Here is a 21,751-nt window from a genome sequence, read left to right as displayed (position 1 = left end):
GGGCAAGATTCATACCAGCCACACCAATCACACCGTATAACAAGTGAAAACAACCAGTTAACAGTATGATAAACAACAGAGCATCAGGTCAACCCTGATGCAACCATAACATAACCCTTATTGAAGCAATAACTATATACAAGTATTGCAGAAGAATTCCGCACTTGGGACGGGCGCCCAGCATCCACTACGGACTACGAGAAATAGATTTACCGGTAAGTAAAATCTTATTTTCTCTAACGTCCTAGTGGATGCTGGGAACTCCGTAAGGACCATGGGGATTATACCAAAGCTCCCAAACGGGCGGGAGAGTGCGGATGACTCTGCAGCACCAATTGAGCAAACACAAGGTCCTCCTCAGCCAGGGTATCAAACTTGTAGAACTTTGCAAAAGTGTTTGAACCTGACCAAGTAGCCGCACGGCAAAGCTGTAATGCCGAGACCCCTCGGGCAGCCGCCCAAGAAGAGCCCACCTTCCTAGTGGAATGGGCCTTAACTGATTTTGGCAGCGGCAATCCAGCCGCAGAATGAGCCTGCTGAATCGTGTTACAGATCCAGCGAGCAATAGTTTGCTTTGAAGCAGGAGCACCAAGCTTGTTGGAAGCATACAGGATAAACAACGACTCTGTTTTCCTGACCCTAGCCGTTCTGGCTATATAAACCTTCAAAGCCCTGACCACATCAAGTAACTCGGAATCCTCCAAGTCTGTAGTAGCTACATGCACCACAATAGGTTGGTTTATATGAAAAGATGAAACCACTTTCGGCAGAAATTGTGGACGGGTCCGCAATTCTGCTCTATCCGCATGGAAAACCAGATAGGGGCTTTTATGTGACAAAGCCGCCAACTCTGACACAGGCCTAGCCGAAGCCAAGGCTAATAGCATGACCACCTTCCACGTGAGATATTTCAACTCCACCGTTTTCAGTGGTTCAAACCAATGGGATTTCAGGAAACTCAACACCACGTTAAGATCGCAAGGTGCCACTGGAGGCACAAAAGGGGGCTGAATATGCAGCACTCCCTTTACAAATGTCTGAACTTCAGGTAGAGAAGCCAACTCTTTTTGAAAGAAAATGGATAGGGCCGAAATATGGACCTTAATGGAACCCAATTTTAGGCCCAAATTCACTCCGGACTGTAGGAAGTGAAGGAAACGGCCCAGCTGGAATTCCTCCGTAGGACCAATCCTGGCCTCACACCAAGCAACATATTTTCGCCATATACGGTGATAATGTTGAGCTGTCACGTCCTTCCTAGCCTTTATCAGCGTAGGAATGACCTCATCCGGAATGCCTTTCTCTGCTAGGATCCGGCGTTCAACCGCCATGCCTTCAAACGCAGCCGCGGTAAGTCTTGGAACAGACAGGGCCCCTGTTGCAACAAGTCCTTTCTTAGAGGAAGAGGCCACGGGTCCTCTGTGAGCATTTCTTACAGTTCTGGATACCAAGTCCTTCTTGGCCAATCTGGAACAATGAGTATTGTTCTCACTCCTCTTTTTCTTATGTTCCTCAGCACTTTGGGTATGAGAGGAAGAGGAGGAAATACATAGACCGACTGGAACACCCACGGTGTCACCAGGGCGTCTACAGCTATCGCCTGAGGGTCTCTTGACCTGGCGCAATACCTCTGTAGCTTTTTGTTGAGGCGGGATGCCATCATGTCCACCTGTGGCAGTTCCCACCGACTTGTAATCTGTGCGAAGACTTTCTGATGAAGTCCCCACTCTCCCGGGTGGAGGTCGTGTCTGCTGAGGAAGTCTGCTTCCCAGTTGTCCACTCCCGGGATGAACACTGCTGACAGTGCGCTTACGTGATTCTCCGCCCAGCGAAGAATTCTGGTGGCTTCCGCCATCGCCACTCTGCTCCTTGTGCCGCCTTGGCGGTTTACATGAGCCACTGCGGTGATGTTGTCTGACTGAATCAGAACCGGTTGGTCGCGAAGCAGGGTCTCCGCTTGACGTAGGGCGTTGTATATGGCGCTTAGTTCCAGGATGTTGATGTGAAGGCAAGTCTCTTGACTTGACCACAGACCTTGGAAGTTTTTTCCCTGTGTGACTGCACCCCAACCTCGGAGGCTTGCGTCCGTGGTCACCAGGACCCAGTCCTGAATGCCGAATCTGCGGCCCTCGAGAAGGTGAGCGCTCTGCTGCCACCACAGGAGTGATACCCTGGCCCTGGGGGATAGGGTGATTAACCGATGCATCTGAAGATGTGATCCGGACCACTTGTCCAGTAAGTCCCATTGAAAAGTCCTCGCATGGAACCTGCCGAAGGGAATGGCCTCGTATGATGCCACCATCTTTCCCAGGACACGAGTGCAGTGATGCACTGACACCTGTTTTTGTTTTAATAGGTTCCTGACCAGTGTCATGAGTTTCTGAGCTTTCTCCATCGGGAGATAAACCCTTTTCTGGTCTGTGTCTAGAATCATGCCCAGGAAAGGCAGACGAGTCGTAGGAACCAACTGCGACTTTGGAATATTTAGAATCCAGCCGTGTTGCCGTAACACTTCCAGAGAAAGTGCTACGCTGATCAGCAACTGCTCTCTTGATCTCGCTTTTATGAGGAGATCGTCCAAGTATGGGATAATTGTGAGTCCTTGCTTCCGCAGGAGTACCATCATCTCTGCCATTACCTTAGTAAATATTCTCGGTGCCGTGGAGAGACCAAACGGCAACGTCTGAAATTGGTAATGACAATCCTGTACCACAAATCTGCGGTACGCCTGATGAGGTGAATAAATGGGGATATGAAGGTAACGGTGCGGGGGCATCTCCTCGAATTCCAGCTTGTATCCCTGAGACACAATATCTATTGCCCAGGGATCCAACTGGGAGTGAACCCACTTTCGAAGACGTGCCCCCACCGGGCCTAGCTCCGCTTGTGGAGCCCCAGCGTCATGCGGTGGATTTTGTAGAGGCCGGGGAGGACTTCTGTTCCTGGGAACTAGCTGTTTTGTGCAGCTTCTTTCCTCTGCCCCTGCCTCTGGCAAGAAAGGACGCACCTCGGACTTTCTTGTTTTTCTGTGATCGAAAGGCTGTGAGGAAACATATGGCAAAAAATTTGACTTTCCACTAGTAGCTGTGGAGACCAGGTCCGAGAGACCCTCCCCAAACAATTCCTCACCCTTGTAAGGTAAAACCTCCATATGCCTTTTTGAGTCGGCATCACCTGTCCATTGCCAGTTCCACAGGACCCTTCTGGCAGAAATCGACATAGCATTTATTCTAGAACCCAGTAGACTAATGTATCTTTGAGCATCTCTCATATGTAGGACAGCGTCTTTAATATGCCCCAGGGTCAATAATATAGTATCCTTGTCTAAGGTATCAAGTTCCTCAGACAGGGTGTCCGTCCACGCTGCTACAGCACTACACACCCAGGCCGACGTGATCGCCGGCCTCAATAAGGTACCTGAATGTGTATAAATGGACTTTAGGCTACCCTCCTGTTTTCTATCCGCAGCATCTTTGAGGGTAGCCGTATCCTGTGAAGGCCGGGCTACCTTCTTGGATAAGCGTGTTAAAGCTTTGTCCACCCTAGGGGAGGATTCCCAGCGTAACCTGTTCGTTGGCAGGAAAGGATACGCCATAAGAATCCTTTTGGAAATCTGCAGTTTTTTATCTGGAGATTCCCAAGCCTTTTCACATAACTCATTTAGCTTGTGTGAGGGGGGAAAGGTTACCTGTGGCTTCTTTTCCCCATACATATGTACCCTCCCGTCAGGCACTGGGGTTTCCTCTGTGATGTGCAACACATCCTTAATTGCTATAATCATATAACGGATGGATTTAGCCAATTTTGGCTGTAATTTTGCATCATTGTAATCGACACTGGAGTCAGAATCCATGTCGGTATCCGTGTCAACAGTTTGGGATAGTGGGCGCTTCTGAGACCCTGTCGGCCTCTGCGACATAGGATCAGGCATGGGTCGGGACCCTGACTGTCCTGAGGCTTCAGCTTTTTCTAACCTTTTATGTAAGGAATTAACATTATCATTTAAAACCTTCCACATATCCATCCAATCAGGTGTTGGTGCCGTCTGCGGAGACACCACATTCATTTGCTCCCGCTCTGCTTCCACATAGCCTTCCTCATCAGACATGTCGACACAAGCGTACCGACACACCACACACACAGGGAATGCCCTTTTTGAAGACAGTTCCCCCACAAGGCCCTTTGGAGAGACTGAGAGAGAGTATGCCAGCACACACCCCAGCGCTATAACCCAGGAATAACACAGTAACTTAATGTTAACCCAGTAGCTTCCGTTTATATTGTGTTTTTGCGCCTAATTTATGTGCCCCCCCCCCTCTCTTTTTACCCTCTTCTACCGTGAATCTGCAGGGGAGAGCCTGGGGAGCTTCCTCTCAGCGGAGCTGTGGAGAAAAAATGGCGCTGGTGAGTGCTGAGGAAGAAGCCCCGCACCCTCGACGGCGGGCTTCTGTCCCGCTTAAATATGCATTTTCTTGGCGGGGGCTCATACATATATACAGTGCCCAACTGTATATATGTTTACTTTTGCCAAAAAGAGGTTCCAAATGCTGCCCAGGGCGCCCCCCCCCCACCCACCCGCGCGCCCTGCACCCTTACAGTGACCGGAGCAATGGCGCACAGCTGCAGTGCTGTGCGTTACCTCAGTGAAGAACGGAGTCTTCTGCCGCCGATTTGAAGTCTTCTTGCTTCTCATACTCACCCGGCTTTTGTCTTCCGGCTCTGCGAGGGGGACGGCGGCGCGGCTCTGGGATCGGACGGTGAGGGTGAGATCTGCGTACTAATCCCTCTGGAGCTAATGGTGTCCAGTAGCCTAAGAAGCAGGACCTAGCTTCAGAGAGTAGGGCTGCTTCTCTCCCCTCTGTCCCACGATGCAGGGAGTCTGTTGCCATCAGAGCTCCCTGAAAATAAAAAACCTAACAAAATACTTTCTCTCAGCGAACTCAGGAGAGCTCAATGAAAAGCACCCAGCTCGTCTGGGCACAGATTCAAACTGAGGTATGGAGGAGGGGCATAGAGGGAGGAGCCAGTGCACACCAGAACCTAAATTCTTTCTCAAAGTGCCCATGTCTCCTGCGGAGCCCGTCTATCCCCATAGTTCTTACGGAGTCCCCAGCATGCACTAGGACGTTAGAGAAAAAACATTACCCTAGCTGTACCTTTAAACCTGGACGGTAAGGTCCCTTGGAATCAGTGCTATGTATCACAGCTGCAGCTGGGACAGAGCAATCAGCGCCTCCCTCCTATACATACTTACCTATTTTAACTTGTCCTATCCGAGAGAAGCATGGGGGTGACAAGCTGGTGGGCTGTGATAAGGGCGTGGCTAAAGCGATTGCACCTTCCAGTAGGAAGTAGGCAGAATGCCCACTCTTGCGGGGCTGCTGAGGTCTACACCAAAAATCAGGTATCTCCCTCAGGATTTGGGAGAGTAGGTAAGTATACCCCCATCTCTCTCTCTCTCTCTCTCTCTCTCATCCCCATCTCTTTTCTCACTTGACCCCATCTTTCTTTCATCCCATCTCTCTCTCATCCCCATCTTTCTTTCTCTTGCTCGTCCCCATCTCTCTCTGTCGTCCTCATCTCTCTCTCATCCTTTTCTCTCATGCTCACTCTTTCTCTTCCCGATTTTTCTTGTCACCATCTCTCTATTTCCCCCATCTTTTTCTTTTCCCCATATCTCTGTCATCCCCATCTCTATCTCTCTCTGTTTGTCATCCCAATCTCTCTCTGTTTCTGTCATCTCCATCTCTCTCTCTCTCTCTCTCTCTCTCTACCACCCCAACTTTCTCTCTCTCTCATCCCCATCTTTATTTTTCTTGCTCATCCCCATTTCTTTCTCTGTTGTCCACATTTCTCCCTCTCTCTCATCCCCATCTCTCTCTCATCCCCTTTATCTCTCTCTTCCATATGTTTCTCATCCCCATGTTTCTTTTTCCCGTGTTTCTTTCATCCATCTCTCTCTCTCTCTCTCTCTCTCTCTCTCTCTCTCGTCCCCATTTCTCCCCCTTTCTCATCCTCATCTCTCTGTCTCTGGCATCCCCATATTTTGCTCTGTCATCCTCATCTGTTTATTTCTTCCTTATCTTTCTCACCTCCCTCTCTCTCTCTCTCTCTCTCTCTCTCTCTCTCTCTCTCTCTCTCTCCATCTCTCCCCCATCTCTCTCATCCCCATCTCTCTCTCTCTCTCTCTCTCCATCCCCATCTCTCTCTTTCTCACTGTCACAACTGAGGGCCTGAGCTGACGGGAGGCAGCCTCAGTTGTAGGGGCTGAGATGTACCGGAACCTGGGAGGTTGTATCAGACCCCTGGACATGTAAGTAACATGAATAATAACTGCCCGAAGGCGTGACCACGACAACTTGGATAAAAGTCAATGATGTTTATTATGACAACTCCGCAACACAGCAGCAGTAAAAGAAAACGTAAAAGTCAGCAAAGAATAAATACAGTTCCTGGGTACTACAGGATGGCAGGAGCCACAGGGCACTGGTAGTGTGAGATAGTTCTTATAATCTTCTAGATGGAAAGTCCTTACCAGGCCCGACTGTAGCAATGGAGATAACCCAGGATTGTGCCAGCTGGTGTTCCAGGAAAAGCTGGGTTGCTGAAGATAAAACGGCTGCTGTGGATACTGGCTGGAACCAGACTGTTGTTAGCACGGAGTGGATACTGGCTGGAACCAGTTAAATAATAAATGAACTTGGGAGCGATGAAATATGAACTGAAATGTAGAACTTGAGAGCGGAGAAATAATAATACCGGTGGAGAGTGGTAAAGTGTAGAAAGGACACCGGCCCTTTAAGAGAAGCTGTACTCTGCTGGAAGCTGAGCTGGAAGCAGGTAATGTTGTAGCTGGAAACAGATGAATCCACAATGGATTGGAGAGTCAGGCTACACCGCAGGTGGAATGCTGGTGCGGGTCTCTATGGTGGAAGTCTTGAGACAGGAGCTGGAACCTGGAAGACAATCACAGGAGAGAGACAAACAGGAACTAGGTTTGACAACCAAAGCACTGACGCCTTCCTTGCTCAGGCACAGTGTATTTATACCTGCAGCAAGGAAGGGATTGGCTAGGCAATTATGCAGATTATCAATACTGAGAACAGATTGGTGGAAATGATCAGCTGACAGAATCCAAGATGGCTGCGCCCATGCAGACACTTGGAGGGAAGTTTGGTTTGTAATCCATGTGGTAATGAAAACAGTAATGGCGGCGCCGGCCACCGGAGACAGGAGGCGCCAGGCTGAGAGATGCACATCCAACCACGCGGACACAGCGGAGGCCGCGGCTGACGTAATCGCCACTCAGACACTCTGCATGCAGAAGTTCAGGGACGGCGGCGGAGGCCGCGGGAGACGCCATGCCAGGTGTAATATGGCGTTTACTGTGACAGCGTCCCAGAGTGACAGGAGAGGATACAGGAATGTACACATCAGGATAACAGATGGGATCCGGTCCTGGAGCGCTGAGCCAGCCTTAGGAGGCATCTGATGGGTAAGAAATGGCGTCCAGATACCCGGATCGTGACAGCACCCCCCCCTTTAGGAGTGGCCCCAGGACACTTCTTTGGCTTTTGAGGAAACTTGGAATGGAATCTCCGGACCAAGGCAGGAGCATGGACATCAGAAGCATTGGTCCATGAACGTTCCTCAGGACCATAACCCTTCCAGTCAATAAGATATTGTAGTTGACCGTAACGGTGACGTGAGTCCAGGATCTTGGCCACTTCATACTCAACGCCTCGTTGAGTTTGGACTTTCGGAGTTGGAGGAAGTGAGGAATGAAACCGATTCAAGATCAGCGGTTTCAACAGGGAAACATGGAATGTCCTGGGTATTTTTAAGAAGGGAGGCAACTGGAGTCTGTAAGCAACAGGATTGATGACTTGTTCAATCTTGAAAGGACCGATATAGCGAGGTGCAAACTTCATACTGGGAACTCTTAACCTCAAATTCTTCGTGGATAACCATACCCGATCACCCACCTTGAGAGCAGGAACTGCTCGACGCTTCTTATCCGCAAACTTCTTGTACCTGAACGATGCCTTGAGCAGAGCTGATCGTACGCTCTTCCAGATATTGGCAAACTGATGCAATGTGATATCCACTGCGGGAACAGAAGTTGCTGGAAGCGGTTGGAACTCAGGGACTTTAGGGTGGAATCCAAAGTTAGTGAAGAATGGTGTTGAAGCAGATGAAGAATGATACTGGTTGTTATGACAGAACTCGGCCCAGGGAAGTAATTGAACCCAGTCATCTTGAGAGGAGGACACATAGATGCGGAGGAAGGCCTCCAAGTCCTGATTCACCCTCTCGGTTTGACCATTGGTCTGAGGATGGTAAGCCGTGGAAAACTTTAGCTTGACTTGGAGGACTTGACATAAACTTCGCCAGAATTTGGCTGTGAATTGAACTCCTCGATCTGAGATAATTTCTTCAGGAAGACCGTGGAGTCGGAAGATCTCTTGTATGAATACTTGAGCCAACTTGGAAGCTGACGGAAGACCGGTGAGAGGAATGAAGTGTGCCATCTTGGTGAACCGGTCAACTACCACCCAGATGGTATTGAACTTGTTGCACATGGGTAAATCTGTAATAAAATCCATCGACAAATGGGTCCAAGGTCGACGGGGAACAGATAGTGGAACCAGTTGCCCCGCAGGCGACTGGCGGGATACCTTATGTTGAGCACACTTTGGGCAAGATGCAATAAACTCCAAGACGTCCTTTTTCAGAGTTGGCCACCAATAGGACCTAGAGATAAACTCCAGGGTTTTTTGGATACCTGTATGTCCGGCAAAACGGGAAGCATGGGCCCAATGCATGAGCTTCTTCCTTAGCACCGGTTTCACAAAACTTTTCCCTGATGGGGGCGTAGAGTCCATCCCTACCGTGGAGAATGCCAACGGATTTATAATAGGATGCTTGTCTGAAGACTCTGACTCATTTTCTTGCTCCCATGAGCGGGAAAGGGCATCGGCCTTGCGATTCTGAGAGCCCGGACAGAACTGGAGTTTAAAGTCGAACCTGGAAAAGAAAAGTGCCCATCTGGCCTGACGAGGGTTGAGACATTGTGCGCCTTTCAGATATAAAAGGTTCTTGTGGTCTGTAAGTATGGTGATTGAATGAGAAGCTCCCTCCAACAGATACCTCCACTCTTCTAGAGCGAGCTTGATGGCTAGCAACTCCTGGTCGCCAATGGCATAGTTGCGCTCAGCTGGGGAGAACTTCCGGGAGAAGAAACTGCAAGGGTGTAAATGGCCATCTTTAGCCCTCTGAGATAACACCGCTCCTACTCCAACGGAGGAGGCATCCACCTCTAAGATGAAAGGAGAGTCGATGTCAGGCTGTTTCAGAACAGGCGCAGAGATGAACCTTTGTTTTAAAAGATGAAATGCTTGCATGGCTTCTTCAGACCACTTGGACGGGTTAGCACCCTTCTTAGTGAAAGCAGTAATAGGCGCCACAATGGTGGAAAAGTCTCGTATAAACTTTCGGTAATAGTTGGCGAACCCTAAGAACCTCTGGACCCCTTTGAGGGTTAAGGGTACCGGCCAATTTTGGATTGCTTGTAGTTTCTCAGGATCCATCTCTAGTCCGGAACCGGACACAATGTACCCTAGAAACGGAATGGACTTGACTTCAAAGACGCATTTTTCTAATTTGCAATAGAGATGATTGACACGGAGACGGGACAGAACCTCTTTAACCCAAAAACGATGTTCCTCTAAATCGTTGGCAAAAATGAGGATATCGTCTAGATAGACCACGACATGACGGTATAGAATGTCTCTGAAGATCTCATTGACAAAATGCTGGAAGACAGCTGGAGCATTGCTCAATCCGAAGGGCATGACGAGGTACTCATAATGTCCGTCACGGGTGTTAAAGGCGGTCTTCCACTCGTCACCCTCACGGATCCGGATGAGATTGTATGCACCTCTCAAGTCCAGCTTTGTAAAGATGGTAGCTCCGCTAACTCTGTCAAAGAGCTCAGTAATCAGGGGTAAAGGATAACGGTTCTTGATGGTAATGTCGTTCAAACCTCTGTAGTCGATGCACGGCCGCAGACCACCATCTTTCTTTTTTACAAAAAAGAAGCCTGCGCCGGCTGGAGAAGAAGAAGGTCGAATGAACCCCTTTGCTAGGTTCTCTTTAATATATTCCTCCATAGAATGCGTCTCAGGCAGAGACAACGGATAAGTTCGGCCTCGAGGTGGAACCTTCCCTGGAACAAGATCAGTCGGGCAGTCCCATTCTCTATGAGGAGGAAGGATATCAGCAGAAGCTTTACTGAACACATCCGTGAAATCTTGATATGGAGGAGGTGGAACATCAGACGACCTGGGGGAGGAAGAACAGACAGGCAATACTTTAAACAAACATGTCTCAGCACAGGAGGAACCCCATGCCAGGATTTGCGTAGTCGTCCAATCAATTGTAGGATTGTGAAGACGGAGCCATGGAAGGCCCAGGACCACAGGATGTGTGGCTCTTGGAATCACTAAAAAAGAAATAAGTTCGGAATGAAGAACTCCCACTCTCAGACGAACTGGTAGAGTCCTTAAAGAAATAACTGCATCAAAAATTTTGCTGCCATCCACGGCAGTTAAAGAAATGGACGAAGGAAGTCTCTCGGTGGGTAGGGACCACCGTTTAACATAGGCTTCGGTAATAAAGTTCCCAGCTGCTCCGGAATCAAGGAGGGCAATGACGTTCCGATAACGTTGAGCAACTTGAAGCGAGACTGGGAGATTACAATCTTGAGGAGATGGAGAGGAGATCATTACTCCTAGCCGGCCCTCTCCTTGGCGAGCTAGGATTTGGAGTTTCCCGGACGTTTGGGACAGGCATTAATGGTGTGAGACGGAGCTGCACAATAGAGACAGAGAGACTCGGAGAGACGTCTTCGGCGCTCAGCAGGAGTTATACGGGAACGGCCAAGTTGCATGGGCTCATCTTTAGATGGTGACAGTTGACGAGGAGGAGGAGCAGAAGATTTTGGAGCAGATGATCTTCCACGCTCAGTTGCTCTCTCTCTGAAACGTAAATCAACTTTTGTGCAGAGTGAGATTAGCTCATCTAACTTAGAAGGTAAGTCTCTGGTAGCTAACTCATCTTTAATACGCTCAGATAAGCCATGCCAGAATGCAGCATACAGGGCCTCGTCGTTCCATGCCAGTTCGGATGCCAGGATCTGGAACTGTATCAGATATTGTCCTACAGTACGTGACCCCTGGCGTAAACGGAGAATCTCGGATGAAGCTGAGGTTACCCGGCCTGGCTCGTCGAAGATGCGCCTGAATGTTGACACGAAGGCAGTGTAGGAAGATAGCAGGGTGTCTGACCTCTCCCATAACGGTGATGCCCAATCAAGGGCTGAGCCACTGAGAAGAGAAATAATGTAGGCAATTTTTGTACGGTCACTGGGAAAATTGCCAGGTTGTAGCTCAAACTGAATCTCACACTGGTTGAGAAATCCCCTGCAGAATCTTGGAGATCCGTCAAATTTTGCTGGCGTTGGAAGATGAAGACGTGGAGCAGAAATGGGTAAGGTGGGTGGGGTTATAGCTGGAGTCACTGTGGTTGACGCACCAGACGCGCCTCATCCACGGAGAGTTGTCTGAATCCCATCCAGCCGAGTAGAGAGATCCTGGAGACAGCGGATGATGTGGCCCTGTGCAGCCTCCTGATGTTCTAGTCGGGCTGCCAGTTCTTGCATCGGCCTGGCCGCTTGATCCTGGTCTCCGGCTGGATTCATTAGGTCAGTGCTTACTGTCACAACTGAGGGCCTGAGCTGACGGGAGGCAGCCTCAGTTGTAGGGGCTGAGATGTACCGGAACCTGGGAGGTTGTATCAGACCCCTGGACATGTAAGTAACATGAATAATAACTGCCCGAAGGCGTGACCACGACAACTTGGATAAAAGTCAATGATGTTTATTATGACAACTCCGCAACACAGCAGCAGTAAAAGAAAACGTAAAAGTCAGCAAAGAATAAATACAGTTCCTGGGTACTACAGGATGGCAGGAGCCACAGGGCACTGGTAGTGTGAGATAGTTCTTATAATCTTCTAGATGGAAAGTCCTTACCAGGCCCGACTGTAGCAATGGAGATAACCCAGGATTGTGCCAGCTGGTGTTCCAGGAAAAGCTGGGTTGCTGAAGATAAAACGGCTGCTGTGGATACTGGCTGGAACCAGACTGTTGTTAGCACGGAGTGGATACTGGCTGGAACCAGTTAAATAATAAATGAACTTGGGAGCGATGAAATATGAACTGAAATGTAGAACTTGAGAGCGGAGAAATAATAATACCGGTGGAGAGTGGTAAAGTGTAGAAAGGACACCGGCCCTTTAAGAGAAGCTGTACTCTGCTGGAAGCTGAGCTGGAAGCAGGTAATGTTGTAGCTGGAAACAGATGAATCCACAATGGATTGGAGAGTCAGGCTACACCGCAGGTGGAATGCTGGTGCGGGTCTCTATGGTGGAAGTCTTGAGACAGGAGCTGGAACCTGGAAGACAATCACAGGAGAGAGACAAACAGGAACTAGGTTTGACAACCAAAGCACTGACGCCTTCCTTGCTCAGGCACAGTGTATTTATACCTGCAGCAAGGAAGGGATTGGCTAGGCAATTATGCAGATTATCAATACTGAGAACAGATTGGTGGAAATGATCAGCTGACAGAATCCAAGATGGCTGCGCCCATGCAGACACTTGGAGGGAAGTTTGGTTTGTAATCCATGTGGTAATGAAAACAGTAATGGCGGCGCCGGCCACCGGAGACAGGAGGCGCCAGGCTGACAGATGCACATCCAACCACGCGGACACAGCGGAGGCCGCGGCTGACGTAATCGCCACTCAGACACTCTGCATGCAGAAGTTCAGGGACGGCGGCGGAGGCCGCGGGAGACGCCATGCCAGGTGTAATATGGCGTTTACTGTGACAGCGTCCCAGAGTGACAGGAGAGGATACAGGAATGTACACATCAGGATAACAGATGGGATCCGGTCCTGGAGCGCTGAGCCAGCCTTAGGAGGCATCTGATGGGTAAGAAATGGCGTCCAGATACCCGGATCGTGACACTCTCATCCTCATATCTCTCTAATCTCTATTTCTATCGCTTATCCCATTTCACTTTCTCTGTCTTCATTTCTCCCTCTCTATCATCCCCATCTCCCTGTCATGTCCATTCTATCTCTCTCTCATCCCCATGTCTATCTTTTCCTATCTCTCTTTCATCCACATATCTCTCTCTCTCTCGTCCCCCATCTCTCCCCAACTCCTCTTTCTCTGTCATCCCCATCTCTCTCTCTCTCTCTCTCTCTCTCTCTCTCTCTCTCTGTCCTCCTCATCTCTCTCTGTCCTCCTCATCTCTCTCTGTCCTCCTCATCTCCCTCTGTCTCTCTCTCCTCATCTCTCTCTCTCCTCATCTCTCTCTCTCTCTCCTCATCTCTCTCTCTCTCCTCATCTCTCTCCTCATCTCTCTCTCTCTCTCTCTCCTCATATCTCTCTCTCTCTCTTCCGTCCCCATCTCTCTTTCTTCCGTCCCCATCTCTCTCTCTCTCCTCCCCCCCATGTTTCTCATCCCCATGTCTATCTTTTCCCATCTCTCTTTCATCCACATCTCTCTCCCTTGTCCCCATCTCCCCCTTTCTCGTCCCCATCACTCTGGCATCCCCATCTATATCTCTCTCTGTCATCCTCATCTCTTTCTCATCCCCATCTCTCTCTTGCTGTTGACCCCATCTCTTTCTCACTCTATCGTCTCTATCTCTTTCCCGTCCCCATCTCTCTCATCCCTCTCTCTCTCTCTCTCTCTCACCCCATCTCTCTCTCTCGTCCCCATCTCTCTCATTCCCATATCTCTCTCTCGTCCTCATCTCTCTCTGTCATACCCATCCAGTGCTGGACTGGGATACAGGGGCTCCCCCCGGTGGGCCCCACTGCCTTGAGCTACCTCCTCCTCCTCCTCCTCTATGGATCAGGTTCCAAAATGTGCACTTGAATTATACATGTTACCTTATCCTGCACAGGACTATGGTGTTTTCTCTACAGTGCATTGCTGTAATTAATCTGGTACATCATGCATGTACTAGCAGTATTTACTATATAAATATGTCAAGGGGCCCAGACTATACACTCTGTAATGGTTAGCAAAGCCTCTGTGGCGGTTGGCGCACCCCCTCTGGAGAGTGGCCATACCTATAAACATGGGTCCCTATCACTGCATCCCCCCGATGGGCTATTGATGCCCCTGTCCAACACTGCACCTGTCTCTCTGATCCACATCTCTTTTTCTCTCATTACCATTTCTCTCTTGTCCCCATCTCTCTCTCTACTCTCGTCATTATCCCTCTCTCATCACCATCTCTCTCTATGTCGTCCCCATCTATCTCTGTCATCTCCATCTCTCTTTCTCATCCCCATCTCTCTGTCATCCCTATCTCTTTCTCTCTTCACCATCTCTCTCTCTCCCTCTGTCATCCACACCTCTCTCTCTCTCTCTCTCTCTCTCTCTCTCTCTCTGCCATCCCCATCTCTCTCATCCACATCATTTTCTCTTGTCACCATCTCTCTCTTCCCCATATTTCTCACCCCCATGTCTATCATTTCCGCAACTCTCTCTCTCTCTTCTCTCTCTCTTTTCCCTATCCCTCTCTCATCTTCATCTAGGTCTCTCTCCTCCCCATGTTTCTCATCCCCGTGTCTTTACCATTTCCCCATCTGTCTCGACTGCTTCTCTCTCCCCCCCCCCCCCCCCCCCCCATCTTTCTCTCCAGCCAGCACATGCATAATTTGGGCTACAAAAGAATGATCCTCAGTCTACTGTGGGCTAACGCCATCTATGGGCTAATAACAGCTGGAAAGTGTTGCACTGCCACATGCAGTGAATGTAATTGTCTGTATAAAAAGTGAGATATTCTTTAAAAATTACCACAATGGCCACACCTCCATCCCGTTGCCAATACCTCCAATGTTGATAGATATGCCCTTCTGTAAATTATAAGGATGTCATTGATCACTTTGGAAGAGGCTGCAGGCTGAGATCACACATCTCTAAGGTCACATCAGGTCACATGGTGATCTCTTGGGGACAGCTAGTATGCTGGAGATGACCTGAGTTATTCTGTGAAGCCCCCACAGCAGAAATCTAAAATTCGCTTGCATAAGTGAGTAAGGTTTCTGTAAGTTTTATTTCCTTTTCATTTATTGAGATTGCTGTATTCTGTGTGTGTTTTTAAAATATTCTTAATAATCTCTGTAACCTTTTTGTAACCAAAGCTCTGAAGTATTCTTGAAATTAAAATCCTAATTTTAGTTCTGATTCTGTTGTTCTTATGAACTCCAACGCCTGTGTGGCTCACGCCTATCTATTTTTCTAAGTATTGCAGTGTGTGTGTGACAGGTAAAGCTAAAGACGCCTGTAACGTCCGTAATACGTTGAAAAGTCTTTGCTGGTGGCAGCTGAAAGTATTTAAAAAATCCCGTGTGTCAAAAGTGACCCCCGTATGGCGCATGCGGCAATTCTCAAATTGTCATATTTGTGGAATTGGCCGGCAGCGTCATCACAAAGTGGTGGCAAGCGGTGGGATGATAATTGTTTGTTTTTATCTAAGAACTTAAGTGAAGGTGGTAATAATTCCGTGAGCGGAACATCCACTTCACCAGAATCAGAACTCAGAGCTTTATTATAATTTTAAAATCCACACAGTGAGTGGCAATCTCTGTTTTCCTCCCCATCTCTTGTTTTTCTTTTCTATTATTTTATTTTGGCGAAAATTAGATCAAAGATGACTAAGTCTAAGCATCTGATGAAGGATGATGGCAAATTTGTGCGTGGGAATGATGCATCGCCCTGTGCTGCCGAGACAGTAGGGGATGTATTGCGCACTGGACTGTTACGTACTGCGAGTAGTAATGGTGTCATGCTGATTTCGGATGTGGACTCTGTTATCGACGCGAGATCTGTGCATATGGCCTTGGATGAATATTCGCCGACTGATATCAAGTATGGGAAAGATACAGAGCATCATGATGGCTGCAAACCTGTGCGTGGGAATGATACATCGGCCTGGGCTGCTGAGACAGTAGGAGATGTATTGCGTACTGGACTATTACGTACTGCGGGTAGTAATAGTGCGATGCTGGATTCTGATGTGGACTCTGTTATCGATGTGAGGCCTGCTGTGGCTGCCTCAAATGTGGATCTTATCCCCCCGTTCCTGGAAACTGTCGGAGCTGCGTGCTGGACAGGGAAAAAGTGTTCCAGTGCACGAGAGGAGAGAGAGATAGGGCCTGCCAGTGCTGCACAGCTGGTGCAGAGGGAGAGTTCTATGGCAGAAACGAGTTCTGCAAACCAAGTAGCTAAGAGAAAATGTGAGCTACAAATTGCATTGCGACAAGAAAGTGATTGCTCGCGATACCATGAGACCAGGGAGGTCACTGTTAAACCTTGCCTGGATCAAGTCCCTAGTATTACGGACTATGTGAACGTGGACAGTACTGCAAATACCCAGTGGAGGTCAGGCACCTCTTACAGCTACACTGAAGGTCCTGACTTGGATAAGTATTTACAGAGTGCAATTGCATCTATGAAAACATACCCAGACTGGGCAACCCTTATACAGCTGGTGCGACAGTTCCTTGCCGAACGCCAAGCAACTCTGGAACGTGAGGCTGCCAGGGAGATGGTAGAAAATTCCTGGCAACCATCCGAGACAGCGTCAGAAGAGCAATGGTGGGATGACCCAGCTAAACTGTTTGCTAGGATGAGTACAGATGAGCTAATTAGAGGATGTCTGCTGCAGGGTATCCCCTGCTGCAACCCTTCCCGCAGGGAGATGATCATGAAACTCACCTCTGCACAGAAAGATGAGAGCAACGCCTTCAGCCAGTATAAAATCTAATTTCTGTGGTTAGGACCAGAGATGAATCCTGGGTACTTGCTGCGGGTGCTGGAGGAAAGTTTTGAAGATGCATGGAGAGAGGCACACAGTTTGAGGAAGCTCGATACCCCATTCTGGCACGATCAGTGTCGCAGAGTGGATGATGATAGACAACGTCTGCAAAAGCTTCTTTTATCAGCGGAAGAAGCAGTAGTCCAGCCTGCAGGGGTGCCCCAGGAGGAACAGGTACCCCCATCATCTACAGTCGGTGTGGACTATGTTATGGAGTTCTCTCTTCCAAAGGTGCAGTGTACCCTACTGGGAGGAGATGTTGGTGCGAACAGCATATTACCACCGTCTGCGCAGAATTTGCAGCTGGAAGAAGCTGATTTTAAGGAGAACCTGATTGTGGAGGAGATTATGTCGACAAGAGAGGTGGGAGTGTCAGATATTATTCCCAAGAATGTGTTCGTGAGAACTGACTTTGGACAATTGATAGCACAATCTGTGCCTGATATTTCTAAGTCTGTTGAAATATGTGAATCATCTCGGGTAGTATGATGCTAAACCTTGCAATGGTAACAGAAGGCAAACAAACAAAATAACAGAAGGACTGCATTACAACCACAAAACTCTGGAACTTTATGTGGCCTCTCCTCGCCTCTAACATGAGAACACCAAGACCAGGCTTACCACCTCTCTGGCTGAGAACTTCAAGTCTGCCCCTGGGCCTAACCATCAAGATGAACAGGGAACTGTGGGGGAAGAGCACCAGGACCAGGCTCAGCAGGGACATCCCCATTGCTTCTGAGTATGCCACCCACATTCTCCTACCCACCCGTACTAAGATCTGATCAAAATAATGTTATCCCAATTTTACTTCTGCCACTAATTACCTGCTATTGTGTTTTTTTTTTTCCATTGCTCGCTTTACCCCACCATGTGTTTTTCCTGTAATGTTTACCTCCAGTGATTGCACACCTTGCCATTGTGCCCTACATGCAGGGTACATCATACTACTACATAAGCATCAGTTTTCCCATATATGAACTTGGCCCTTGTATGGCTCACCTACCACAGTGTAACCTTCAAAGTGCACCCAACATGGCTGCCCCATATGGTACACTTGTGGATGGGATGAAAAATACATGGACCTTGTGGTTTTGTTGGAACCCTACTCTAAACTGTAGGACTCTGAAATCACCCCCATTTTGTGTCATCTCTTCTAGGGGTGGACTATTCCACCTTGGGTAATCCTACGCTGAGCGCCCAAGATGGCTGCCGCACTTGGTACCTTGTGAGGGTGGAATACACAACCCTTGGAAGTTATTACCCAAAATGCCTACACCAATCCTGCATTATGCTTTCTGTGTGCTTAAGGTTTTCTTTTATGTCTGAGTGGCTTATCTATTGCTGTATTACTCAAATCCTCTGTATCATGTGCATTGTTTTTGATGTCTGTAAAGCGCCTTGAGTCCTGTTGGAGAAAGAGCGCTATATAAATAAAATTATTATTATTATTATTAAGTCTCTGTAATAATTTGCAGTACAGGTTTATTTGTTAAATTGCAGATTTTGCTAATGAACACTGAAGTGATGACATCAGATCACACTGTACACAGTTATTTCATGAGTTTACACATACAGTGTATTAGCATCACTTGTACATTTTATATTTATACACAGCAATTCATGCCTCTCTGGAGTTTGTTATTATGAGTTATTATGGTAATTTGATTAGATGCTTGAAAATGTCCTTTAAAGACAAAAACACATCCTCAGTATACCCACCACAATAACGAGTGTACATTATATTACAGCAGAAATGAGCCTTTGTGACACTGCTGAATATCATTTACAGTGAGGCTGCAGCAACTGAGTTATTATAGTGTGGCATGGCTCAATAAAATGGAACTGCATAGGAGAAAAGAACTTAAGTGGCTAATATGGGGCCTAATTCAGACTCTGTCGCATGTGTGCAAAAATCGCTATGAAGTGATTTTTTTGCACATGTGCACTTGCACGTACACGCATGTGCAAGGTCCTAAACCACGTTCTTGGCAAAATGCAGTTTAAGATCTGGAGGGGGTGGGAACGGGTACCGACGCCACATTTTGTGGGCATCGACACTCCGTCTTAGGGGTGCGGTCCGGACAACGCAGGTGTGTCCGTACCATTGCTGGGGCAGGTCGCAGCGGCTACGTGATGTCACACGAAGTTGCTGCGATCCAAAACATGGCTGCGTAGGCAGAGGACTACTTGAACCATGCGAAAGTATTGCCGCAATGCGTGAGGGGGGGGGCAGGATATGGCATGCAGGGTGGACACTTGCCCTGTGCTGGGCGTCCCCCCGCATGTCAGAGAAAATTATCATAGATGTGCGTTTATTTGCACATCTACGATCAGGTCTGAATTACCCCTATGGTTTTATGGAGTCCGGGATTCACTGACACACCTGTGAGTGGATGTACATATTGAGGTTGCGACATCTGATCAAAATTAAGATTGGAGACAAGACTGTTAAGATCCATCTCCAGTATTTGGATGTAGCTGATGGGCTCATTTTAGATAAAGTGTGAGTCTGAATTGTCATTTGCTCCTGTACCTCACCAGATTTTATTTCCAACAAGCTAGTTACTTTTGTAATAAATGTTGAGAATAGTGTAAAAATATCTACTGATTTATACCTGATTGTTTACAAAACATTTTTAAACGTTTCTCAAAAATAAGGTAGTATGCAGCAAGCAACTGAATCATTTAGGACAGTTTTGACTTGTTAAGAAAATTAAACGCTGTGCAGTCTTGTAATGTCCATAAAAGACCACAATATTTTCAGTGGTTGTTTTTAATAAGGTAATCCTTTCATGTCCACAAAATACCACATTTTCAGTGATTGTCTTTAATTGGGAAAAAAACTTAGGGGTCTGTTTATTAACATTATTTTTACTAAAATAATGTAGAAAAGGGTGTTTTCACACCCTTTTCACATTATTTTAGTATCACCTGAATGTATTAAAGGGCATTTAGAGCAGTTTTCATGAAAAACTGCTCCAAACCCTTTAATTCACTTTTTTTTAGTAACCCACATCGCATTCCCCATACTTATAATGGAAAATGTGATGTGGCCAAATTTACGCGATAATTGATACATCCCTGCGATGTAATCAATTATCGCAGTGCGAGTTTGGGCGATTTTATCACCTGTCATCCGCATCCTGGATGCGGATGGTGATAAATAGACCCCTTAGTGATTCCAAAGGGGGCAATTTATTATTCTGAAAATGGGATGATGGGTTGGCTCTGGGTATTGCTTCAGTCCAGTTGATAGATGATCACTTTGAAGCACTGGTACTGTCTAGGTGGAATTATGTTAAATTAGCGGATCAGCACTAAATGAAAAGGTTTATACAGTAGGTTAACTTGTTTAAGGTCTGTAAGAACCACACATTTAGTCAAAGGTGAAAAGGGGCAGCAAAAGCTATTTCTGCAATACTATCAGAGGAAGGTAGGATAATGGATTACATCAACCATAATGAATTGCAGAATAGCTTTGTGAAAGGAAGTCGAGGGTTACTGAGCAACTTCATATTGTACAAAAACAAAGCAATTCACTGATTCGTCACATACTTATACTGAGATTGTTTCATCAAATCCCGCGACTGTGAATTTGGGATGCAGAGTAAAGATGCAGGAGAGAGGAGAAAGAGGACCAATGTACAAGGTTTGCACAATGCTGCATTCACACAGAATGGATCTGCTTTTCTTCTGCAATGTAACAAAAGGGATTTTGCAGCTGGCACTCGTTCTCTGGTGGGTATTAAAAGGGGGGCGGCAAATGAATTCTGGTCTGCAGCCCCCTCTCTTGTTCTCGTTTACCTCCTCCTCCTCTCTCCACACCCAGGGACTGGTCAGGAAGGAGTGAATAGCATGCTCCCTACTACACGAGAGGAGGGAGGGTGAATCCTTATAGGGTGGGTGTGTGTGTGTGGCTTGTCCTCTCTGCCTGCCACTCCTATCCTCCCCCTCTCATACACAAAACACACAATAGACCAACACAAAGAGGACATAAGGTGGAATGCTCCTCCTCTCCCATATAGCATGTATATTTGTAGGGTGGCATCACTAAACATGGTCCTGTAACCCATCAGGCCTTTTCTCTACAGGGACAATGCACAATATCCTAGGCTGAGGAGCTGACATTTTTAGGATTCCCTATCAGATGAGGATTCTCTACACCAAAGCCTGCTATTTGTAGGATCACAATCCTTCCACTATGGGCAAATGCACTGGGAGATGTACCTTGGTTGGGATCTGCTGCCTGCAGCTGGTGAGTTACAACAATAACCGGCGTGATGGGATTCTGGGAACCATTAACAGGATTAACACATCATTCCTACATTTACACTAATGATGCTGCAAGAGACTTCATCCTATTATATACATATTCTCACTGATCACATTGTAAGGTCCTCTGCAAATTATCATTGTATATGGAAAGTGCCCCTGCACATCTGGTTTTACATTTAGATTATAGACTTAGTGGCCAGTTTTCCAATTATTATTATTATTATTATTATTATAAGTACTCTGAAAATAATACTTATGCTAGGTATGTGTATGCAAACTGCTGTCACGTGTAACATTGTATATGTGGGTAATGTATGAATATTCATATGCACTTACAGATAATTATGTGTATGTAGTATGTTTTTGAGTATTTAAGCGTTTTTAACACATTTACTGAAAATGTTTTTTAGTTGTTTTTTTTTAGCATATACAGTACTAATTGTCTAACATGGCAACTCCGGGCAACTTTAATTATTGTACAAAATTCATTTTAAATTGCTGTCCAATTAAA

General features: G+C 47.3%; 1 protein-coding gene and 1 long non-coding RNA gene across 2 annotated transcripts in view; one reads left to right on the top strand and one right to left on the bottom strand.

Moving 5' to 3' along the window:
• The window catches only part of LOC135037852 (uncharacterized), a 307,719-nt gene that overhangs the window by 159,674 nt on the left and 126,294 nt on the right, over positions 1 to 21,751 (bottom strand). The gene's annotated exons all lie outside the window — the stretch shown is intronic.
• The window catches only part of NKAIN1 (sodium/potassium transporting ATPase interacting 1), a 45,835-nt gene continuing 44,898 nt past the window's right edge, over positions 20,815 to 21,751 (top strand). Inside the window, exon 1 of the mRNA XM_063954585.1 lies at positions 20,815 to 21,220. Within this exon, the coding sequence (XP_063810655.1) occupies positions 21,167 to 21,220 (54 nt within the window). The 5' untranslated portion in view covers positions 20,815 to 21,166. The remainder of the gene's footprint in view (positions 21,221 to 21,751) is intronic.

Source organism: Pseudophryne corroboree, chromosome 2 (assembly GCF_028390025.1).
Source record: "Pseudophryne corroboree isolate aPseCor3 chromosome 2, aPseCor3.hap2, whole genome shotgun sequence".
Taxonomy (NCBI): domain Eukaryota; kingdom Metazoa; phylum Chordata; class Amphibia; order Anura; family Myobatrachidae; genus Pseudophryne; species Pseudophryne corroboree.
This window is presented reverse-complemented; position numbering and strand designations above follow the sequence as displayed.